This window comes from Chrysochloris asiatica, unplaced genomic scaffold (genome assembly GCF_000296735.1).
Source record: "Chrysochloris asiatica unplaced genomic scaffold, ChrAsi1.0 scaffold00038, whole genome shotgun sequence".
Lineage (NCBI taxonomy): Eukaryota > Metazoa > Chordata > Mammalia > Afrosoricida > Chrysochloridae > Chrysochloris > Chrysochloris asiatica.
In genome coordinates this window covers 15966199-15986693 of record NW_006408556.1, presented here as the reverse complement: position 1 = coordinate 15986693, position 20495 = coordinate 15966199, and the positions used below count along the sequence as shown (strand labels likewise).

The 20495-nt window shown below is 51.0% G+C and overlaps 3 protein-coding genes across 3 annotated transcripts in view; 2 read left to right on the top strand and 1 right to left on the bottom strand.

The window, feature by feature from the left end:
• TCTE1 (t-complex-associated-testis-expressed 1) overlaps window positions 1–5429 on the top strand; it is a 7952-nt gene extending 2523 nt beyond the window's left edge. The window contains exons 3-4 of the mRNA XM_006860602.1: window positions 2734–3183; window positions 5223–5429. Of these exons, the coding sequence (XP_006860664.1) occupies window positions 2734–3183; window positions 5223–5429 (657 nt within the window). The remainder of the gene's footprint in view (window positions 1–2733; window positions 3184–5222) is intronic.
• Window positions 5430–8546: 3117 nt separating this feature from the next.
• On the bottom strand, window positions 8547–13598 carry TMEM151B (transmembrane protein 151B). Its single transcript, XM_006860521.1, has 3 exons — window positions 13476–13598; window positions 10914–11354; window positions 8547–9674 (listed from the first exon to the last, which is right to left on the bottom strand). The coding sequence occupies exons 1-3, from the start codon at window positions 13596–13598 to the stop codon at window positions 8547–8549; spliced, it is 1692 nt and encodes a 563-aa protein (XP_006860583.1).
• Window positions 13599–15581: 1983 nt separating this feature from the next.
• Window positions 15582–20375, top strand: LOC102817477 (NF-kappa-B inhibitor epsilon-like). Its single transcript, XM_006860601.1, has 2 exons — window positions 15582–15648; window positions 20209–20375. Exons 1-2 carry the CDS (start codon window positions 15582–15584, stop codon window positions 20373–20375), a joined length of 234 nt encoding a protein of 77 aa, XP_006860663.1.
• The last annotated feature ends 120 nt before the right edge of the window (window positions 20376–20495 follow it).

Below are 20495 nucleotides of genomic sequence, written 5' to 3'. Positions count from 1 at the left end.
CTTTCTACTCCCGTAAGGATTTACACCCTCGGAAACCCTGTACAGGGTCGCTATGGGTCGGAACCGACTCGATGGCACTTAACAACAACAACATCGGAGTCCTGGTGTGGCACTGTAGGCTAATTTGTCAGACTGCAAAATCGTTTGAACTGCAAGGTCAGCGGTTCAAGCTCACAAGCTGTTCCTTGGAAACCCTATATAGGGTCGCTATGGGTCAGAATTGACTCGACAGCACTTAACAACAACAACAACATACCAGATATCAGCCCTCTGGAGCTGACAGTCTGGTGGGATGCAAGACATTAATCAAATAATCACCTAAGTGCATAATTGCAGTAAAACTAGGTTGCCAGTTTTAGCCAATAAAAATCTGAATTTTAGTATGAGAATCAGCCAGTGAAAACTCTGTGGATCTCAAAGTCCTCTCTCTAAGCAATCATGGTGATGACCCAGGATGGGGTAGCCTTTTGTCACATGAGTCAGGGGCCGACTCTACCACAGTTCACAACATACCCCAAATATTGCACAAAGCATACTTGTTTACCCAAAATTCACATTTAATTGGGTGTCCTGTATCTTGTGTTTTATCTGTCAACCATAAACTGGAATAAACACTATAAAGAAGAGAGATGATAAAAGAGGGATTTGATCTTGCCAGGCAAGACTTTCCTGAACAAGTCTCACTTAAGCAGTGATGAGAAGAAAAAGTAGAAGTGATAATATAAGGAGAGAGGAAAGAACATTTTAAGCAGAGGAGGCAGCATATACAGAGGTCCTAAGGGCAGAGTGAACATGGCAAATTTAAGGGGCTTGAAAGAGAAGGTCAGTGTGACTGTAGCCAAGACAGTGAGATGAAAATGGACACGCAATCGGTGGCCAGACTCACTGGGTGAAGAGGGCCTTGTTAAGGAGTTTAACTTTATCCTTAAGAGCTCTAGGACACCATCCAAGGCTTTTGGGCACAAAAGAGGTCACGTTATTGCCGTTTTCATATGAAAAGATCTCTTTGCTCATGATGGAGAATGGACGAGACAGGGTCATGGTGGACACGGGAGAAAATCTGGGAGGTCATGGTCAAGTCCAAGTAAAGATGAGAGTAGTTTGAATGAGGGTGGTGTCTATGGAGACTGAGACAAGTGGGGAGATTAAAGAGGATTTTGTTGTTGTTAAGTGCTTTTGAGTATGTACCACCTCATAGCAAGTATGCACCTATACATAGTGTTTCCAAGGCTGTAAATATTTGTGGAAGCAGAAAGCCTCATCTTTCTCCTGAATAGCAGCTGGTGGGCTTGAACCACAGACCTGTGGTTTGCAGTCTAGTGTTTATCATACAGGGTCATTGAACTCCCAAAGAGATACCTACTTAGTGGTGGTGGTGGTGGTGGTATGCCGAGGAGTCGGTTCCAACTCATAGCGACCCTGCATAGGGTTTCCGAGGTTGTAAATCTTTACAGGATTTACTTTCTGTAAATCTTTACAGAAAGTCTCATCTTTCTCCCACAGAATGGCTGGTAGTTTCAAACTGCTGACCTTGAAGTTAGCAGCCCAACTCGTAACCACTATGCTAAGAGATACTCAAGCAGTCAAATTTACTGGCCTTCCTGGCGTAAGTAGGATCTAGAAGAGAAGGCCCCTGGCTTGTGATGGATGAAGGGGTCATTTGCAGAGACAGGTAAATGTGGACGGAGGATCAGGTTGAAGGAGGAAGATCATGAGTTCAGTTTCTCATTTGAGGTAGCTTTGAGGAATCTGACTGAAGAGTCATTTTGTTAATTGGGCAGATGGGTCTGAAGCTCAGGTGAGAGGTCTGAGCTGAAGGTAGCAATTGAAGCCCTGGATTTGGACAGTGTCATAGGGAATAGTCAAAAGTGAGAAGAAACCTAGTGGAGGGTAGTAGTATTGGCAGGCTTGCATTTGGTAATGAGGAGTTCCTGTAAATGAGGAGGAGAGTTTGCCTGCTGAAAAGAGATGTAGGGGGGCACCTGCAGTTTGAGGAGGCTTAGAAAAGATTAAATCGTTGTTGTAGCTTATGAGAGGAGAGTCAGCTGACTAGAGAGATGTAGTTGGGTTGGCACATGGCACTGAGGACCTATTGGTGGTTGAAGATAATAAATTTCCAGTGATGCCAACCAGCCCTATCATGTGACTTATTTGGGCTTGGTCACAAACATGCAGAATGCAGAAAATAGAAAGTGGGGTTGATCCAGGATTGGTATTTTGCCAGACAGATGCAATGAAAAGACAAGAGAGACAAAAGATTCTAAGCTGGGTAAAGGGATGTAAATAAAGAAGAGGGCTGAAGGATAGGACCATGACACAGATCTCCAGGAAAAGGCAGGAGTGCAACAAATCAGCAAGAAGGAAAAGGGTGGGGACTTCTCTCATCTGTGCTATTCAGAATACTAGTTCTTTATCCCATCAGTTTCCTGCCTCCTCCCTCCACATTCTCTCCATGGTTCTCACCCTGGCAGCCTCCTTCAAAGAGTTCCGCCCTCTGCCATGGTGGATTTTCACCAGCTAAGGAGGGCATACTGAGGGGCTAGGACATTAGAGTAGGACTCAAAACCTGCCTCTGTCCCTTAATCACTGTTAGACCCTGAGAAAATAAGGTAATCTCCCAAAGCCTCCTTTTTCTATCTGTAAAATGAGAAGAACTTGCTCTACCTCACTGGAATGCTGAGAGTTAGAAATAATGGTTATGAAATGTTCTAGCAGACCTCTACCTGTCTGCAGGTCTTCAGGCTGACCCGAAGCAGGGTGGATGATGACAAGGCACGCATCCTGATTCGCAGCCTCCTAGACCACCCAGCCCTTGAAGAGCTGGACTTGTCCCACAACCTCATTGGAGACCGTGGTGTGCGCGCCGCCGCCAAGCTGCTGAGCCACAGCCGCCTGCGCATACTCAACCTGGCCAACAACCAGGTGCGCGCACCAGGTGCCCAGTCTCTGGCTCACGCCCTGGCACACAACACCAACCTTATCAACCTTAATCTCCGCCTCAACTGCATCGAGGATGAGGGTGGCCAGGCACTGGCCCATGCTCTGCAGACCAACAAGTGCCTCACCACACTGCACCTGGGTGGCAATGAACTGTCAGAGCCCACCGCCACGCTCCTGTCCCAGGTGCTCTCTGTCAACACTACACTCACCAACATCAACCTGTCCTGCAACCACATCGGCCTGGTGAGCCACCACTTCTAGGGCAGATCTTTAGAGGGTAGTTAGTGCAATCCAACTGCCATGGGGTACTTGCAAGATAATTGTTAAGATTAAACTTTGCCTATGAGATTATAAAGTTTGCCTAGTTCCTAGTAATTTTACTCTTGGGTAAATTACTTAACCTCTCTGGGCCTCCATTTCCTGGTCTGTAAAATGAAGATAGGAGCTGCAGCAGTGCGCTCAAACAAACCAATTGTGAGGATGACAAAGGATCAGGCAATGTTTCTTTCTGCTATACATAAGGCCACCATGAGTCGGAGCCAACTGGATGGCCACTAACAACAATAACAAATGGGGCGAGTAGTTAGACCTACTCCTTTTCAGTGTCCTTATTGGAAAGATTAAATGAGTCATACTCTTTGTAGAGCATTGGGTGAGTCTGTAGAAATTGCTAGCTGTTATTGGAGTCCTGGTAAGCACTGGACTGCTAACCACAGGTCAGTGGTTCAAACCTACCAGTCACTTTTCAGAAACCCTACACAGGGTTGCTATGAGTTGGAACGGATTTGATGACGCTTAATAAAAGCAACAACAACAGCTGTTGTTATAACTCACAATGACATACTATGCTAGGTACCCAACAGCCAATATTTTTCGGTTAAACCTCACCATTATCTAGTAGAATGCATAGCATTGAACCTCAGAGAAGTTAGTACATTGCCCAAGAGCATCCTGTGGCAGAGCTGTGATTCAAACTCAGGAGTGATTGAAAACTCAGCTCCATTCCAGTGAACAGTGTCTTTCAAAGTTTCCTGACCAGATCCTGGAGTAAGAAATGCAATCTATATGACAACCTAGTGAACATAAACATTACTGCTTATGTTTGCTGATGTTTCCTATTTGCATTTATGTCCTTTATATTCTAGTCAGTTTCATGTCTTAAATGCTGTCTTGGCCCACTAAATTGATTTCACAACCCAGTATTGAGTGATAACCATAAAACAACAGCACTCACCTAATACGAAATGTTTTCACATTAGGCCTAACCCACTCAATCATACTTCCCATTAGGCCCCCTTCAGATTACTCTCTCACACCTTATTAACCATGTTTCCCACGCCCTTGGCTAAACCAGTTAAAAGGAATGGAATCACCATAATTTCCATAGATCCATATGTTCTAGTCCTTTGAGGTGTTGATAAATCACTTGAGCGGGTCTTGGCCACCATTTTTCAAATGAGATGGGATAATAATCAGTATACTACACAAAGAGGTTAACTGTTGTTTAGAGAAACCTTTGCCTCAGTCGTTCAGGTGCCATCTAGTTGGAACCAACTCATAGCGACCCCATGCACAGCAGAATGAAACAATGTCCGATCCTGGGCCAACCTCACTACCACTGCCACACTTGAGTCCATCAATGATGCCACCTGGCCAATCCATCTCGTTAGGGGTCTTCCCCTTTTTCTCTGACCCTCCACCTTACCTAGCATGACATCCTTCTCCAGTGACTGTTCCCTCTGGACAATATGTCCAAAGAGAGACGAAGCTTAGCCATCTTGGCCTCCAAGGAGCACTCTGGCTGCACTTCTTCCAAAACAGATCTATTGGTTCTTTTGGCAGTCCATGGCATTTTCAGTATTCTCCTCCAACACCACAATTCAAAGGCATCAATTCTTCTACGATCTTCCTTATGCACTGTCCAGCTTTCACATCCATATGAGGCTATTGAAAATACCATGGTTTGGGTCAGGAGCACCTTAGTCCTTAAGCTGACATCTCTGCTCTTCAATACTTTAAAAAGTTCCTGTGCAGCAGATTTGCCCAATGCAATACGTCATCTGATCTCCTGACTGCTGCTTCCATGAGTGTTGATAGTTGATCCAAGAAGAATGAAGTCCTTGACAACTTCAATCTTTTCTCCATTGATAAGAATGTTGTTGCCTCAGTTGTAGCTGTATATAAATGTGAATATATGTGTGTATACACATGTACATGTGTGTGTGTGATCCAAGTAGTGATGAAAAATGATCCTTTCTCTCATATCCCTCCCCTTCTGCCAGGACGGCGGGAAACAGCTCTTGGAAGGGATGTCAGACAACAAGACCCTTCTGGAGTTTGACTTGCGCCTATCAGATGTGGCCCAGGAAAGTGAATACCTCATTGGCCAGGCCCTCCAAGCAAACCGAGAAGCAGCCCGCCAACGGGCCTTGAATCCCAGCCACTGCATGTCATCCACCACCACCGATACTGAGAAAACTGCAGGATGAGATATGGACAGGGCTGGAACCCTCATTTTACCCCCCTGCAGCCAAGGGGAAGGGGGAATGCCATGGATATCCCTGGGGTGAGGGGAGGAAGGGTTATGAAATAGTGACTTAGTTCCTGTGCACTAGGGAGGGACCTCCAGAAAGGACCAACTTCTTTGGGGAATAGGGAAGAGGATGGCTCTGAGGGATTTGGCATAACCAGACTCTCCAGTGGGGACTGCCCTGACCCCTTTCCCCACATCTTTTATTGAACACATCCTTGACCTCTTAACCTTGACGCACACCCCTCAGGCTGTAGCAGTCTTCCACCCCAAGGGGAGTCAGCGTCACACTGGGGAGTGAGTCATCCACAACTTTATTATCTGCCAGTTTAATTTGTACAATCTTTGCGCTTGGAAATCCACGACAGAAAGGCCACAGTGTGATGCACCCAATTGACAGAGACCTGTCTCCTCCCCAGCCAAGCCCAGCCCATCCCACAAGCCCTTGTCCCCAAGACACATGGAGCCTTCCAAGTGCCCTCTGTGAGTCCCTGTCACCCTGTGGCTGCCAGCACAACTGCTTGTCCTGAGCCAGACCACAAGAATTCCATCAACTCCCAGGGGCCACATGAGGGCCTGACTGATGGATTCAGGCTGAGCCCCATCCTTATCCTCCTTGGGCTGAAGGGCCCAGAGCCTCCAGATCCATGTTCCCAAAGAGTGGTCCCCTGCCAACCAGGGGCCTTTTCAGTAACAGGCACCAAGCAGAGCACCAGAGGGGATTGTGCATGACTGCATGTGTGTGCCTATCTGGGTGACCTAGAGTCTATCTATGCCTGACTCCCTCTGACTGTTCTGGAGTGAACATGTGTGTGTCTGTGTGTGTGTGTGTGTGTGTGTGAGTGTGTAGCCACAGCCACTAGTAGACATCCTAATTAGAGAAACAAGAACCTTCGATGTGAAGTTTAATTTTAGAGATGGATTAATTTTCTGTTTTTAGTTTTCCTTGGCAATCAATAAAGCTACCAAGAAAACAGACCCAAGAATTGGTTTCTTTAAGTCTGTGTGTGCTGAGGCTGTCTGCATGAGAAAACCTAGGCAGAAATGGTCAATATAGGCAAAAATAACAATAGGGGACCACCTTCCCCTCTTCCCAGGCCAGGTTCTGTCTCAGGAACAGGCCTGAAGGAAGAGTCTTCCCTCCTTGGAGCCATGAGGTGATCAGGCTAACCCCCACAGAAGAGCAGGACATCCAAGTACCAGCTGGCTCACCACCTGTACCTCACAGATGTCCATTCAGAGGAAAGAGGGGCACTCCAACTGCCAGCTGTCCAAAGAGAACAGACTCAGGTCCAGGTTGGCCAGTACTGGTAGGCAGGTGGGCACTGCTGCCAGGGATAATGTGGTGGGCAGCTGTCCCCTCTACCCGAGCCTCCCCTTCTCTGGCTTTCCCTCCCTTCCCAGCTCAACCCCCTAATAGGCCATGAACAGTGTCCCCATAACTTGTATCTCCCCCATCCCCTCCCTAGGGAAGCAAGGGGATCCAGAGGAGATGTTGCATAGGTGGAGGCCAGGCCCATTAGTGAAAAAAGACTGAGCTGGGTGGGAGATAGGTGGGATAGGCTGAAGGAGGGAAGGAGGGGCTCTGCTGGATCAAACCATGTGAGAAGTATGGTGGTGAGTAATGCCCAGGTGGCTCAAGGGTTACCCTCTCAGCTTAAAATGTGAGCCCAGTCTCTGGGCACTAAATCTGCTGGGAAATATTAGCCAAAGGAGTAGTGGCGGAGTGGGAGGCAGGAGGAAGCACACAAACATGCACACCGAAGCACATGGAGGGAAGGAGGTACAGAAGAGAGGTGGCGGCTTCAGAGTTTTGGGAAATAGAACCTGGAACCAATGCCCTGGAGTAGAGGCAGGATGTCCCTTTGGATACCCTAGGACACCCAGAAGACCTTCAGCTCATTGGGTAGTACAAGGGGAGGTGGATAGAGATGACAGGCAAGATTTCAAGAATTCCTGCCATTGGAGGTATCTCTCCAGAGGGGGCTTGTGATGAGTCCTCAGCCTTGTGAGAGAGGCAGTCACTCTACACTCCTTCCCACAGACCACTCCATCTTTCAAGGTCCTTTTACTCCATCCACCCTCTACTACCCTCTGCCTTGACCCTCAGGGTCCTCTTCTACTCCCACCTGCTGCCAGAGTTCCTGTTGTCACCCAAGTTGGTCTCATGCCCCGCCACTCTCAGTCATTGCCCCTATCTAGTTTTAAGGAGGTTACCTGGGTGGCACCTCATGCCCTCTGAAGAGAATACCCACCCAGAACCCAGGGGAGGCTGCTGAGTTTAGAGACAGGACCAAGGTACACGGCCCTCCACACTACCTCATCCCTTCCCCCTGGCAACAGCTCTCCACGGGAAGGGAGCAGGAGGTGAGCACAGTCCCTCCAGGACCAGGACTCCTGGGGCCCAGTGAGATAAACAACGGTGGAAGGAGTGGCAGAGAGGAAACCCCAGTGGCTGAGGTCAGTGCCAAGAAGAGAAGAATAACGTTTCCATTAAGTTGAAATGGAGCGTCAGGGCTGACACCTGGTCACGGATCTCAGACCCACTGAAATCCTAGCTGGTTGGAGACCAGCCCTGATATTCACCAAACCACCACTCCCTCAATTGAGAGAGGCCTCAATAAAACGAGGCAACAGAGGAAGGACACTCCCAATTTTCTTTCCCCAGCTGCACAGCGAGGGTCTCCCATTTGAGACGAGGCTGACCGCTGGCCCCACTGTACAGTCATCACTTAACAGTCGGAAGATCCATTGAAAGGCTGGACGGGAAATCTCAAGTGTGCGGAGGAACAAGGGAAGGTGTCCCCTTAGGAACTCAGGAGCGGAGCTGGAAGAGGTGATCCTTTGCTAGGGTGGGATTCTAGGGAGCTGCCGACCCCCACCTAAGAATCTGTCTCTATGTACAGGGAAGGTGGGGGTCTCTGTCCCATCTTGGCCTCTCCGGTGAGCCTCGCCTTGCCCCCTCCGCCCAGTACAGCCTCCGTCAGCTATGGTGACTCCCCCTGCTACACGCAGAGGGCACAGTCAGGTGGAGGGCAGGAGGAAGGACAGCGAGGGCCTCTCTAGGGGCCGGAGGTCACAGTGAGGTCTCTACGCAGGAGCCATGGCGGTGTAGCGGACGGTGACTGTGGCCCAGGCACCCCTCCTGCCTATGGACGATGAGGACTGGGAAGTAGAGGGCGTCGTGGTAGGGCGGCGGCGGCCCGGCCTCCTCCTCATCGTCATCCTCGTCGTCCCCCATGCTGGCCTGACTTGACAACCGCGTCTGCTCGGTGGGGCAGCTTGCCTCGTTAACACTCCCGCTCCGACTGCGCCACAGGCAGCTGCGCCGAGAGCCGTAGAGGCGACCGAGCGAAAAGCGGCTGCCCCCGCAACCCGCGGCCCCGCCAGGCCCTAGGCCGGCCCGTGGGCTGGCGCAAATGCTCAGGGCGCTGCGGGAGAAGATGGACGAACTGCTGACCGCGCGCTGGCAGTGTTCACAGCTGAGCCGGTATGGCGCCACGCCCGCCGCGCCCGGGCCGCCCACCCCACCGTAGCGGCACGTGGGCGCATAGCCGCCAGCCGCGCCCCCCGCACAGCGCGCCCCCAGCCCCGCCAAGTCCATGAGCACTGCCTCGGAGTAGCTGGGCACCAGCTGCTGATTGGAGCGGATGTGCCACTCCAGCTCCGTGCTGTCCACTGTGTTGACCCGTGGCAGGCGGTGGGTGAGAGGGGGCAACAGCTCGTCGCTGGGGCTTAGTCCGCCGCCAGCGCTGCTTGCTGAGCCCGGGCCTTCCAGGCCGAAGAGTTTCTCCACGTGGTAATGCGCGTAGGCTGTGCGGTACTCGGCCAGCACGCGCAAGGGCCACGACAGCGTGAGCAGCGCTGCGGCCCAGAAGGCCGATGAGCAGGCGTACCACGGCGGCTTGGCTGGGTCCGGGAAAGCCACCATGAACTCACGGAAGTCCACATTCTTCAGGTGCATGCCCTCCCGCGCTTCCATGTAGTCGTCCAGGCCCTCATTCTCGGCGAAGAAACGCGCGCGCTGGCACAGATAGGCGTTCTCGGCCTCCACGCTGGCGAAGCTGAAGCACTTGGTGAAGCGGAGCCGCGTGGCCGGCGCGCCCTCCAGTCCAACCAGTGTCTTGGACACATCCCGGACACCGCAACGGGCGTAGTCAAACTCCGCCTCAGCCACGTGCGTGTTGACACGCTCATGGTAGACCTGTAGCCAGGGAGGAAGTTGGCAAGAGTCTCAGGGAGCTTCTATCTGCTTACCTTCGCCTTCTGCCATAGTTGCCCCTTGTGTCCTGGTCAGAACCTAAATCTATCCCTGGGAACAGAAAATGCACAAGCTGGGTAGGGTCTGATCACTGGGTTTAGAGAGAAACTGATGCCCTCAGCTTAATCCCTGATTTAGAGTTGAGGCCATTTTAACTTTAATCAGGCTCTGCTCCCTTTGGGGCTCGGGCAGCCCTGATGGCACTGTGGGTTCAGCATTCTGGCCGCTAACTACAAGGTTGGCTGTTCAAACCCACCAGCCACTCCTGGGACAGTCTGAGAAACTATACAGGGTCACTGTGAGTCAGAATCAACTCAACGACAGGATTTGTGTGTCTGGTTTTAGTCCTCTGGGGAGCAGATCCTGATTTACCTGGCCCTTTTTCCACTGCCTCCCTTGTCTCATTCTGCCCCCTTATCATCACAAACATCATCCCCCCCCACCTTTCCCTTTTACTAGTGAATTTGCAAATAGGCTCTCTAGAGGAGCTCCCTGAGGAATCCTCTATCTCTGGGCTCCCTGTCCCCCTCCTTAATTATCACCCAGGCTCCTTCATGTTTCTCACTAGCCTAGACTGCTGTCTACTTTCAATACAGAGGCAGAGGTCACCCTCATCTGGAAACATCTCTTCCTGCAGGACCCCAATATTAGACAATACTGGTCAGTCCAGGAAGTGTCGCATGACCTGCTGATCCTCCACAGGGCCTCACATGCCCATTTCCACCATTTTTTCAGCTACCACCCACCTCCTCTGTGAACCTCGGGCTTAGGATCTGGAGACCTGTGTATGAGACTGGGCACATGAAGGCACCTGCAACCATCGAGCAATAAATCCATGAAGCACTAAAGAATATAAACTGTGGAGACAGACTGTATGGGTTCAAATCCCAGCTCAACCACATATTAGCTGTTTGACCTTGGGCATGTTACTTAACCTCTGTAGTCCTCAGTTTCCTCATCTGAAAAAAAGGGAACCATAGTAACCTACCTCATAGGATTGTACAAGAATTAAATAAAACATTTTTATATTTGTAAAGTCCTAATGTTTGCTGTTTTCACTATGATTGCTTATTGTCCTCTGGTGAAATGCTCCCAAAGAGCTTGCTGCTGTCAGGTGCTGTCAGGTAGGGTCCCAACATCCCTCCCTAGCTGAGCTGGCCTGCAGTCCTCCCAGCCCCTCACCTGGGTGGTGGTGTAGGCGTCGCCATTGCGGTAGCGGGTGACCTGGCGGGTGCGGCGGACATAGTGGTAGCTGATGGCCTTCCACCAGATGCAGGGTGTGGCCTGCTGCATGCGGCCCACACGCTCCCGCACACTGCTCACATCAACGCGGTGCTGCAGTTCATGGCGGGCTTGGCAATGCCAACATTCCACCAGGTAGACGGCATACAACATGAGCAGGAAGGCCAGGGGGATGTAGACATAGCCATTGGAGCAGGGGCTGTCGTGGTACATGAGGCTGTTGCCCTGGTAGGCGCTGCTGAAGGTGAGGCGGGTCACCGTGGTGACGTGGCACCAGGCCACGGCCCCCAGGCAGCCGTACATGAGCAGCGAGAGCAGCAGGCACTTCCAGTGGGATTCACGGCAGAGAGATTTGGTGAAAGAGGGCTGGATGGGACGCTGCTGCTTAGAAGAGCAAGGAGAGGGGCCGAGATAGTTAGGGAATGAGAGAATGGGATAAGTACAGAAATGGATGGAGGACCCAAGGCCAGCACCAGATATGGTGATGAGAGACACAGACACATGGAGAGAAAAGTTAAGACCGAGGACCAAAGAAAAACACAGATGTGAGCCATGGTGACAAGAAAGAGGAAGGGATGTCAATACAGAGAAGTGCAGAGAAAGAGACATCCCAGGAAGCAGATCATGATCAGAGCCGGATGTGACAGGAGAAGGCCAAGGTGGCAAAGTTAGATGGAGAGGATGGCACCCACAGAGACAGAGTCCAAAGACAGACACAAAGATGTCAATGAAACAGGAAAATGTGTGGATGGGAAAGACGGGGGAAGACAGACAGACAGGTGTCAGCAGAGGCAAGTCCCCAGCCCAGACCCCTTCCAGATATTCTAGGAAAGGGAGGGACCCACTGACATCACCTCCCACTTAATAGGTGGGCCCTCACTTCAAATTCTTTCAGTCCTAGGTTCCAGAGGAGCCACAGCTCTTTGACCTGTCTTCCTGCCTACCCCTCAAAATTAGCCTAATACCTCCTTTAGACAGAGGCCGCAAGAAAACTTCAGTCCTGTGTCATTCTCCACATTCTAGACTCCAGTCCCTCTGTGAGTCGCCTCCTGTACACTAATATCCTTCCTCTCTGTTCTAGAATGGGAGAAAACTCTCCAAAAGAGAATGGGTATAAGGGTGTGGGATAGGGAGGAAGATGTTTGCAACCCAGCCATTAGTCAAGAGAAAATCATTTGGAGGTACTCTCCTGGGGACTCTGTTAAAGCACTTTGATACCTTCTGTCCCACAGTCCGTCTGGTTCCCACACTAGGCTGGGTGCTCCAGAAGGCAAGGCCTGAGCCTTATTTTCTTTGCATCTAAGTGCCTCCCACAGTCCTGGCAAAAACTAGCCACTTAATAAATCTGTATTGAGTTGGATTTTTGGTGGTACTTGCCCACCCTCCTCCTTCATGTTCCCACAAACACACCACCATGCTGAGATCCTGATTTACCCACTCAATTCCCCAGGCCTGGCCTAGAGGTCTGCCAGGACAAGGAAACAGAGTGGAAGGAAAAGGTACAGTAAGAGGCAGTGGGCCCTGGGCCTTGTATAAATCCTAGGAAAGATCTGGAAGTGCAGATAGGTAGGTAGGCTAGAGAATGGCACATAGCATATAACAACAGATGCGTGTACATGTGGCTTTCAAGAAACCTTGTCCTTGCGGGGAAGGTGTACATACGTGCATCTGCATCTGGTCACCTGGGTGTGTGCTCTCCCCATGTGAGCACATCTAAAGGGGCTCTACCTGCAATCCAAGTCTGTCCCTGCATGTGTCCTTGTGTGTCAGTATGTACATGAGTGTGCATGGGACATTGGGGTGGAGGTTGTCTCCTGCTACTTTCTTTAGCCCCTTTGTCTCCAGGTTCAAAGATCTGAAGAGTGGGTTCCCCAACTCGGGGTATGCTTAGCATCCAGACTTGAAGATTCCTGGGCTTAGGGTACCCCAGTGGGAGTAGCAAAGGCACTGAGAGAAGGGTACAAACTATCCCACCCTCCAATCTTCCCACAACTCACACACACACACTCACACACACCCCTAGTCACTGCTGCACAGTTGACCTTCTTAGGGACCTAGTCAGGTAACAATATCACCTCCTCATGTCACCCTTCTGGCTTTGTTGCCCCTACAAGTTGCCCTTCCTAGCCCTCAAGGTAACACTCCCCCCCCCCCCCCCCCCGTGAGATAAGATCACCGCCACCATCCCCTCCCAAGATAAACTAGCCCCCTTCCAAGATAAAGCAGCCCCTTCCCCCACTCATCCCGGGTCCACGAGGCTCCGCCCCTAGGCTCCTCCTCTTGCCCGGGACCCCTGAGCCCCGCCCCCGGTGCGGCCCCTTCCCAGCCACCGCGGACAGCTCCGGCCGCTGGTGGGGGCGGCGGCGCGGGACTGCGGCTGTGGCAACCGGCTCGGGGTGCGGGGCGCCGGCCGCGCTGCGGCGGAACCCATCGGGGCCGCGCCGCGGGGGGTGGGGGCCAGGCTGCGACCGCGTCCGGGGAAGGGGCGCCGCCAGCTCTCACCTCCTCTCGGGCGGGGCCGTCATCCGCCACCGCTGCTGCCGTGGGCTCCTCCGGGACCCCGGGGCCGCCGCCGCCGCCGCCGCCGGCGGCGCTCTCTCCCGCGGCCGAGCCAGGGGGGGACATGGCGTAGAGGGGGCGCGTCGAGCTCAGGGCCTCCCGGGGGGCTACCGGGGGCCGGGGGCATCCTGCGCGGGCCCTGAGGAAGGGGCGGGAGGGGGCGGGGCCCACACTGCTCCCCACCCCCCGGAGGGGGGAGGGGACCGGGTGATAAGGGCACCGGAGGTTAGGGGCGAGGGATAGGGTTGGGGGGCCGGGTGGGGGTGTCACCTTGAGGCCCTCGCGGCGCCGCTCCGCCTCCCGCCCGCTCCCGCCGCCGCCTTTTGTCTGAGCCGAGCGGGAGCCAGCGCGCCCCCCCTCTTCCTCCCAGCGCAGTCGAGCCCCGCCCCCAGCCCCCCAAACTCCGCCTTCCCCAAGCCTACCTAACAACCACCCCCAAAGCGGAGAAGCAACAGGGGCTCCCCGCACCCAGCCCTGCTCACTGCACACACACACCATGTTAGGAAGATCTGTGCCAAAAATCATCTCTGTCAGTCTTCCATGGAGGGGGCGCCAGAGGTTCAACCACCATCTCTCCCTAGCCCTGGTCCTGCGAGTTCCTGGTGCAGAGGAAACTGAGTCTTGAGACCCTAGGGAAAGCTCTTCTTCTTAGTCCTTAGTCGTTGGTAAACAGTTAAGGCAGAAGTAGAATCAGTGGCCAGACCCAGTGCACAGGGATGGAAGAGGGTGAAAGGAAGGAATTGAAGCTAGATGTGAAAAAGGACTAACAGAGGGCAGAAGACATTGGAAGTGGCCTTCATGAAGAACAGCCTCAGAGAAGCAATGAAGTGTGTACAAACGCCCTCGTCTGAAGGTCAGGAAGCCCAAGTTCTAATTCTCAATCCCAGCTCTGCCATCAATGCATTGTGTAACCTTGGATAAGTACCTTGCCTTCTCTGTGCCTTAGTTTCCTCAACTGTGCAGTAAGGAAATTGATTGAACGGTCTAAGGCTCTGACCTTCTGTGGGTGCAGGAGTCCCAGAACATAGGAAAGACTGAGAAACTACTGGCAGCCTGCCCCTTCATGCCACCTGCACTGCCTTTCTCCGCACCCCCTAGGACAAGCAGAAAGGAAATGCATTCATTCATTCATTCATTCATTTCTAGATACATCCATTCAGTTGACAGATATTGGGTATCTGCTGGAGTCCTGGTGTAACGCTCTGAGATAATACACTGGACCGCAAGGTCAGTTCAAGCCACAAGGTCAGCAACTCAAATTCACCAGCCACTCCTCAGAAACCCTTTACACACTCACTATGAGTCAGAACTGACTTGACGACACTTAACAACAGCAAGGAACCCACTGTTCAGAAATGAAGCACACAAATTCCTACCCTTAAGGAGTGCAAAGTCTAGTAGGGGCGATGGCTTGGAAACCAATTGTTATGATAAAAACCAGTTGCCATGCATTGATTCCAACTCATGGCAACCCCATGTGTGTCAGAGTAGAATTGTACTCCATAGGGTTTTTAATAGCTGATTGTTCCAAAATAGGCTGCCAGGACTTTCTTCTGAGGTGCCTTTGGGTGGATTCAAACCTCCAACCTTTCCGTTAGCAGCTGAGCATATCAACTGCACCACTCAGGGACTCCATCATTATGACAGAATTCGATGCAAGTCATGCAGGATTAATTTGTGTTTGCAAAAGTCACTGTGGAATCCTACTGTGTGTCATGTGTCACAGTAAGGTCTTTGACATTTAGTAACTGTCCTCACCATTTAGTCACAAGAGCAAAAGGAGTGACTTACTCCAGGTCACCTGCTAGCACATAACAGAAGGAGGAGACCTAGACTCTAGATCTTTCCTATTCAAAGGTTCATCTAGGATTCTTTTGGTCAGGATGTTAATTTATGGTGATGCCAGTATATCTGGTCTCTGGGCATATGGTACACATAGTGATCTGTCTGAAATGGTCCTGTCACTCATTTGTGGCTGAAGAGCTACTGCCCCCAACCCATAACTGCTGGTCCTGCCTCCATTCTCTTACTCTTCCCTTTCCAGGCAAAATGAAGGTGGCTGGCTGGCTGCCTGTTGCTTCTAAATTATCCAGCCTGCGTGACCCTCTCAAGAGTAGTGAGCCCCTCCTCTTAGCCCAAAGAGAAGAGGGTTGGGGTCCTGAAGAGATAGGGGTTTGTATTTGGTAGCTTCTTTTGGTATCACCTAGGCTTTTAGGGAAGTCCTGCCTCAAAGTTAACTCCAGCTGCTCCCATTCCGGTGCCAGTCCATTCCACCTGGTTCAGTCCTCACTGCAGAGAGCAGAGGACCTAATCCTGGCCTTTCTCAACCCAGAAGAGATTCGTGCACTCCACACTTTGTTATTACAATCACACCACACCTACCACCTTTCCATCCCATCTCCTTTTTAGGGGACTTCGAAAGATGGATAGCAGGACTCCTTCTGAATCGCATCAGAGTGATAGAAGACCACCACTGCCTCTTTATTTGACCCTTCCCTGGAGGCCCAAGTTAAAGAGGGGTAGAGGGAGGGGGCTGTGGGAGGAGCCAGCTGACCAACTGGTCACCATGGAAACTGGGACTGTTTCCCAGAGATGAGCTAGGCTAGGGTGGACAGAATTGGGGAGAAGAACATGACAAAGGGAACCAGAAAACACCAGCAGAGAGAGGACTGGAGGGGCCTGGCCTCAGAGAAGCCTGGGGCTGAGTATGCCCTGATCACACCAGAACCTGAGTCAAAGTCCACACTTCGAAGGTCATCCTTCCAGATAACGCACTGCTAGGGTCCCTCTCCCCATTCCTGGAGTGTTCCCAAGAGGGCTTCCTGTCAGAGTTCCAGCTCTGGTGCTGGGGGCAGTGGGTGACTCAATGCTGACCTCATGTGGCCAAAAGTGGCTGCCACACACCTGGCTCACATATCCAAAAAGTCCCAAACCAGCTGCTGGTGGAGTCAATTCCAACTCTTTAGTCAAAACCAACTCAATTGCAACCCTGTAGTACAGAGTAGAATTGCCCTATAGGGTTTCCAAGGCTATAATCTTTATGGACGGACGCAGACTGCTACATCTTTCTCCCACAGAGCAGCTGGTGGATTCAAACCACTGACCTTTTTATTACTTGCTGAGTGCTTAACCAGGGCTCCTTGCTCAGTTATCTATTTTCCTGGTGTGGCACTGTAGGATCAGCACTGGACTGTGAGCCACAAGGTTGGCAGTTCAAATCCACCAGCTGCTTCTCGGAAACCCTATGCAGGGTCACTATGAGTCTGAACTGACTCGACAGGACTTCAACAATTATCTGTCTATGGCTCAAGTCCAGACATCTGGCTGAGTTAGGGTGGAATTTTCTTCAAACATAGCCTCTGGGAAAATGAAAGGAGCAGTCACTGTATACTCCTGAGTTTTTGTATGTTTGTGTCCTACAGAGCTGCACTCACGGAAGCAGCAGTCAAGAAATCAAACGACGTATTGCATTAGGCCAATCTGCTGCACAAGACCTTTTTAAAGTGTTGAAGAGCAAAGATGTCAGCTTGAGGACTAAGGTGCGCCTGACCCAAGCCATGGTATTTTCAGTAACCTCATATGCGTGTGAAAGCTGGATAGTGAATAAGGAAGGCCATAGAAGAATTGATGCCTTTGAATTGTGGTGTTGGAGGAGGATGTTGAAAGTACCATGGACTGCCAAAAGAACCAACAGATCTGTGTTGGAAGAAGTGCAGCCAGAGTGCTCCTTGGAGGCCAGGATGGCCAGACTTCGTCTCTCCTACTTCGGACCTATTGTCAGGAGGGACCAGTCGCTGGAGAAGGATATCATGTTTGATAAGGGTCAGAGAAAAAGAAGAAGACCCCAGCGAGATGGATTGGCAGAGTGGCAGCATCAATGGGCTCAAGCATGGCAACAATTATGAGGTTGGTTCAGGACCTGGCAGTGTTGTGTTCTGTTATACATAGGGTTGCTATGAGTCGGTACCGGCCCCATGGCACCTAACAACAACAACAGATCCCATGGTTTGAGTCCTCCAGCCGCTCTGCAGGAGAATTCTTTGCTCCTGCAAAGATTTAATAACCTCAGAAACATGCAGGGTTCCTATGAGTCAGAACCAACTTGACAGCACCTAACAACAACAATGGAACCCTAGTGACATCATGAGCTAAGCACTGGGCTGCTAACCAAAATATTGGTGGTTCAAACCCACCAGCAGCTACTCCACAAGAAAAAGGTGAGGCTGTCTGTTCCTATCAAGATTAGTCTCAGAAGCCCTAGCTAGTAGTTCTACTCCGTCCCACTGGGTTGCTGAGTTGGAAACAACTCAATGGCAGTGAATTTGGTTTTGGGTTTTATAAAAGTTCAGATGTTCTTTCTCCCCACCCCATCACCCATGAAGTTTTGATTTAAAAATTGTATTCATTGGAAAAATGTATAATACAGCTTTGGATTACAGACAAGAGAACTCTGCTCTGAAACTGCTATTTGACTTTGGACAAGTGAACTCACCTCTCTGGGCCTCAGCTTCTCTGTTGTAAAATGGGAATGGGAATGCCAGATTTTTGAACCCAGGTAGTCTAAGTCTGGGAGCATGGTGGCTCTCTAGGATAAGTAATGAACTGCAAACCACAAGGTCAGCAGTTTGAGCCCACCAGCTACTTAGTGGGGGAAAAAGATGAGACTTTCTGCCCGTGCAAAGCTGGTAGCGTATTGGTTACGAATCGGGCTGTGAACCACAAGGTCAGCAGTTCGAAACTACCAGCTGTTCTGCAGAAGAAAGATGAGGCTTTCTGCTCCCGTAAAGATTTATGGCCTTGGAAACCCTGTACAGGGTCGCTATGAGTCCGAATCGACTCCACGGCACATAACAACAACAACAAAGATTTACAGCCTCAGAAAGCCTATACAGAGTTTCTCTGAGTTGGAACCAATTTGACAGGACTTCACTAGATTATTATTCTGTTTTGCTCTAGCCTTTGAAGATGGCAAAAGAATCTGTCAGAAAGGGTGGGGGGCAGGTGGAGTTGAGAACATCTGAAATCATTTGCCTCAAGGAAAGGGAATGTTTCCATTTCGTGGACTTTTCCACCCCAAACATGTAATGATGGGCTGTTCTTTCACTTGACTACTTGCATCACACTCCACACATCCTCTGCTCCTCCAAAAGAATGGAGAACATTGGTTTATCTCCTTCCTGCAGCCCTCTCCCCTGTCTCTTTCCAATCATCACCTCATTAGACTAGATCCGTCTCTTCTCTCAGCCCTCCTCTCTTCTTATTCTCAGTTGGAATGGAACCTTCTGCCTCCTATTCCCAAGGGTACCCTGTTCTCATTTCTGTCTTCACATAACCACTCTATGTTGTAATTGCTAGGGAACTCCTTTGTTGTGGTGGTGGTGGTGGTTGAGAAAGCACACAGCAAAACATATGACAAGCCAGGGAAGTTTTTGAAGGCTGGAACCATGGGCTCTTTTGTTGGTGGTGATGGTGTTTGTTGGTTCTTACTGTTACTGTGATACACATCTTTGCCTCCAGCAGAGAGAACAATATCAGACATGTAGGAGAAGCTCCATACATGTTTGTCAAATGGGTAAATGTTCCCTCTCCTAAGGATAGAGATTGAAAAGGTAGATAGATGTTTTCTTGATCCCCTAAGGGCATTGATGGACCCCAGGCCACTGGTACTGATGGAGGAGAAAGAAGGAAAGGGTCGTTCATGGTGTGCTCATTTGAGGCTCACCCTGTGGGTGGGGGTTCTCCTAAGGTCTTCCTGGGCCCGGGGAAAGCAGGGACAGGGAAGGAAGATGGGCTGGGGCTGGTACCTTAGCAGTGTTGCTCATCCTGTCTGGGGCCTCCCCCTTCCAGTCCCACCATGAGGAACTAAACTTTCCTGACCACTAGGGGTAACCGGATGCTACCATCATTGTCTCCCCAACGTGAGGAAGAAGAAACCCCATAGCCACTCAGCTTTTTAGACATCAGTCTTCTTGAGAAACCCACTTTTTAAAAACAAATCTTTCTAAAAATAAAAATTAGTGCCCAATTCTATGTAATCTGGAAGTTGGCACAGGAAACCCTTTATCTAGAACCAAGCAAGATCCACTTTAAAGATAGTGGGCATCCTCTTTCTCCACTCAGATTCCTGGGCACTGAGTGGGAACGATGAGAAAACAAGAGAAACAGGGGGAGGGGTATGTTGTTGTTGTTAAGTGCCATCAAGTTGGTTCCTTTCCATAGCGACCTTGTATAGGGATTCCAAGATGCAACTGGTGAGCTTGAACCGCCGGCTTTGCAGTCTGGTGCATTAACCTATAGCACCGCACCAGGACTCCGGGGGAGGGGTATGTTGTTGTTAAGGGCTGTAGAGTCGGTTTCGACCCATAGCGACCCTGTATAGGGTTTCCAAGGAGCCGCTGGTGAGCTTGAACCACCAACCTCGCAGTTCAAACTGCTGTGTAGTCTGGCGCGTTAAACCACAGCGCCACACCAGGACTCCAATTCCCCATCCTACTCCCCACCTGTTCTCTCCACAGGAAGCCCAACTCTTGCAGACGATTAATACACATTTCTCTAAAAACCAAAATGGAATTAATGAATGAAATTAAGAAGGAAAGGGGAAGGAGTGAATTAATAAATGGATGTATGGATGATGGATAGATGGATGGATGGATGACTGGGCTAACAAATGAGTCAGGAGCCGGTAAACCGGGACTCCGAGCCAAAGCAGAAGGAGGAGTGAGGGGGGATTCCGAAGGGGCGGGACCTCTGTCCGGAAGCGCGGTCGGGGGAGGGGCCTGGGGCGGAGCCGCTGGGCGTGCGGCCTCCCCTTGGACTGAGGGGCGGGACGAGAGGACCAGATAGGGCTGTGCTGCTGTTCTGAATATCCGTGGAGGTGAACCCTACCGGACTCCGACCCTGCTCGCACTTCAGGTCGACCCCTTGGACCCCCGCAGCCCAGCAAAGAGGTCGCTCCTGGCCGAG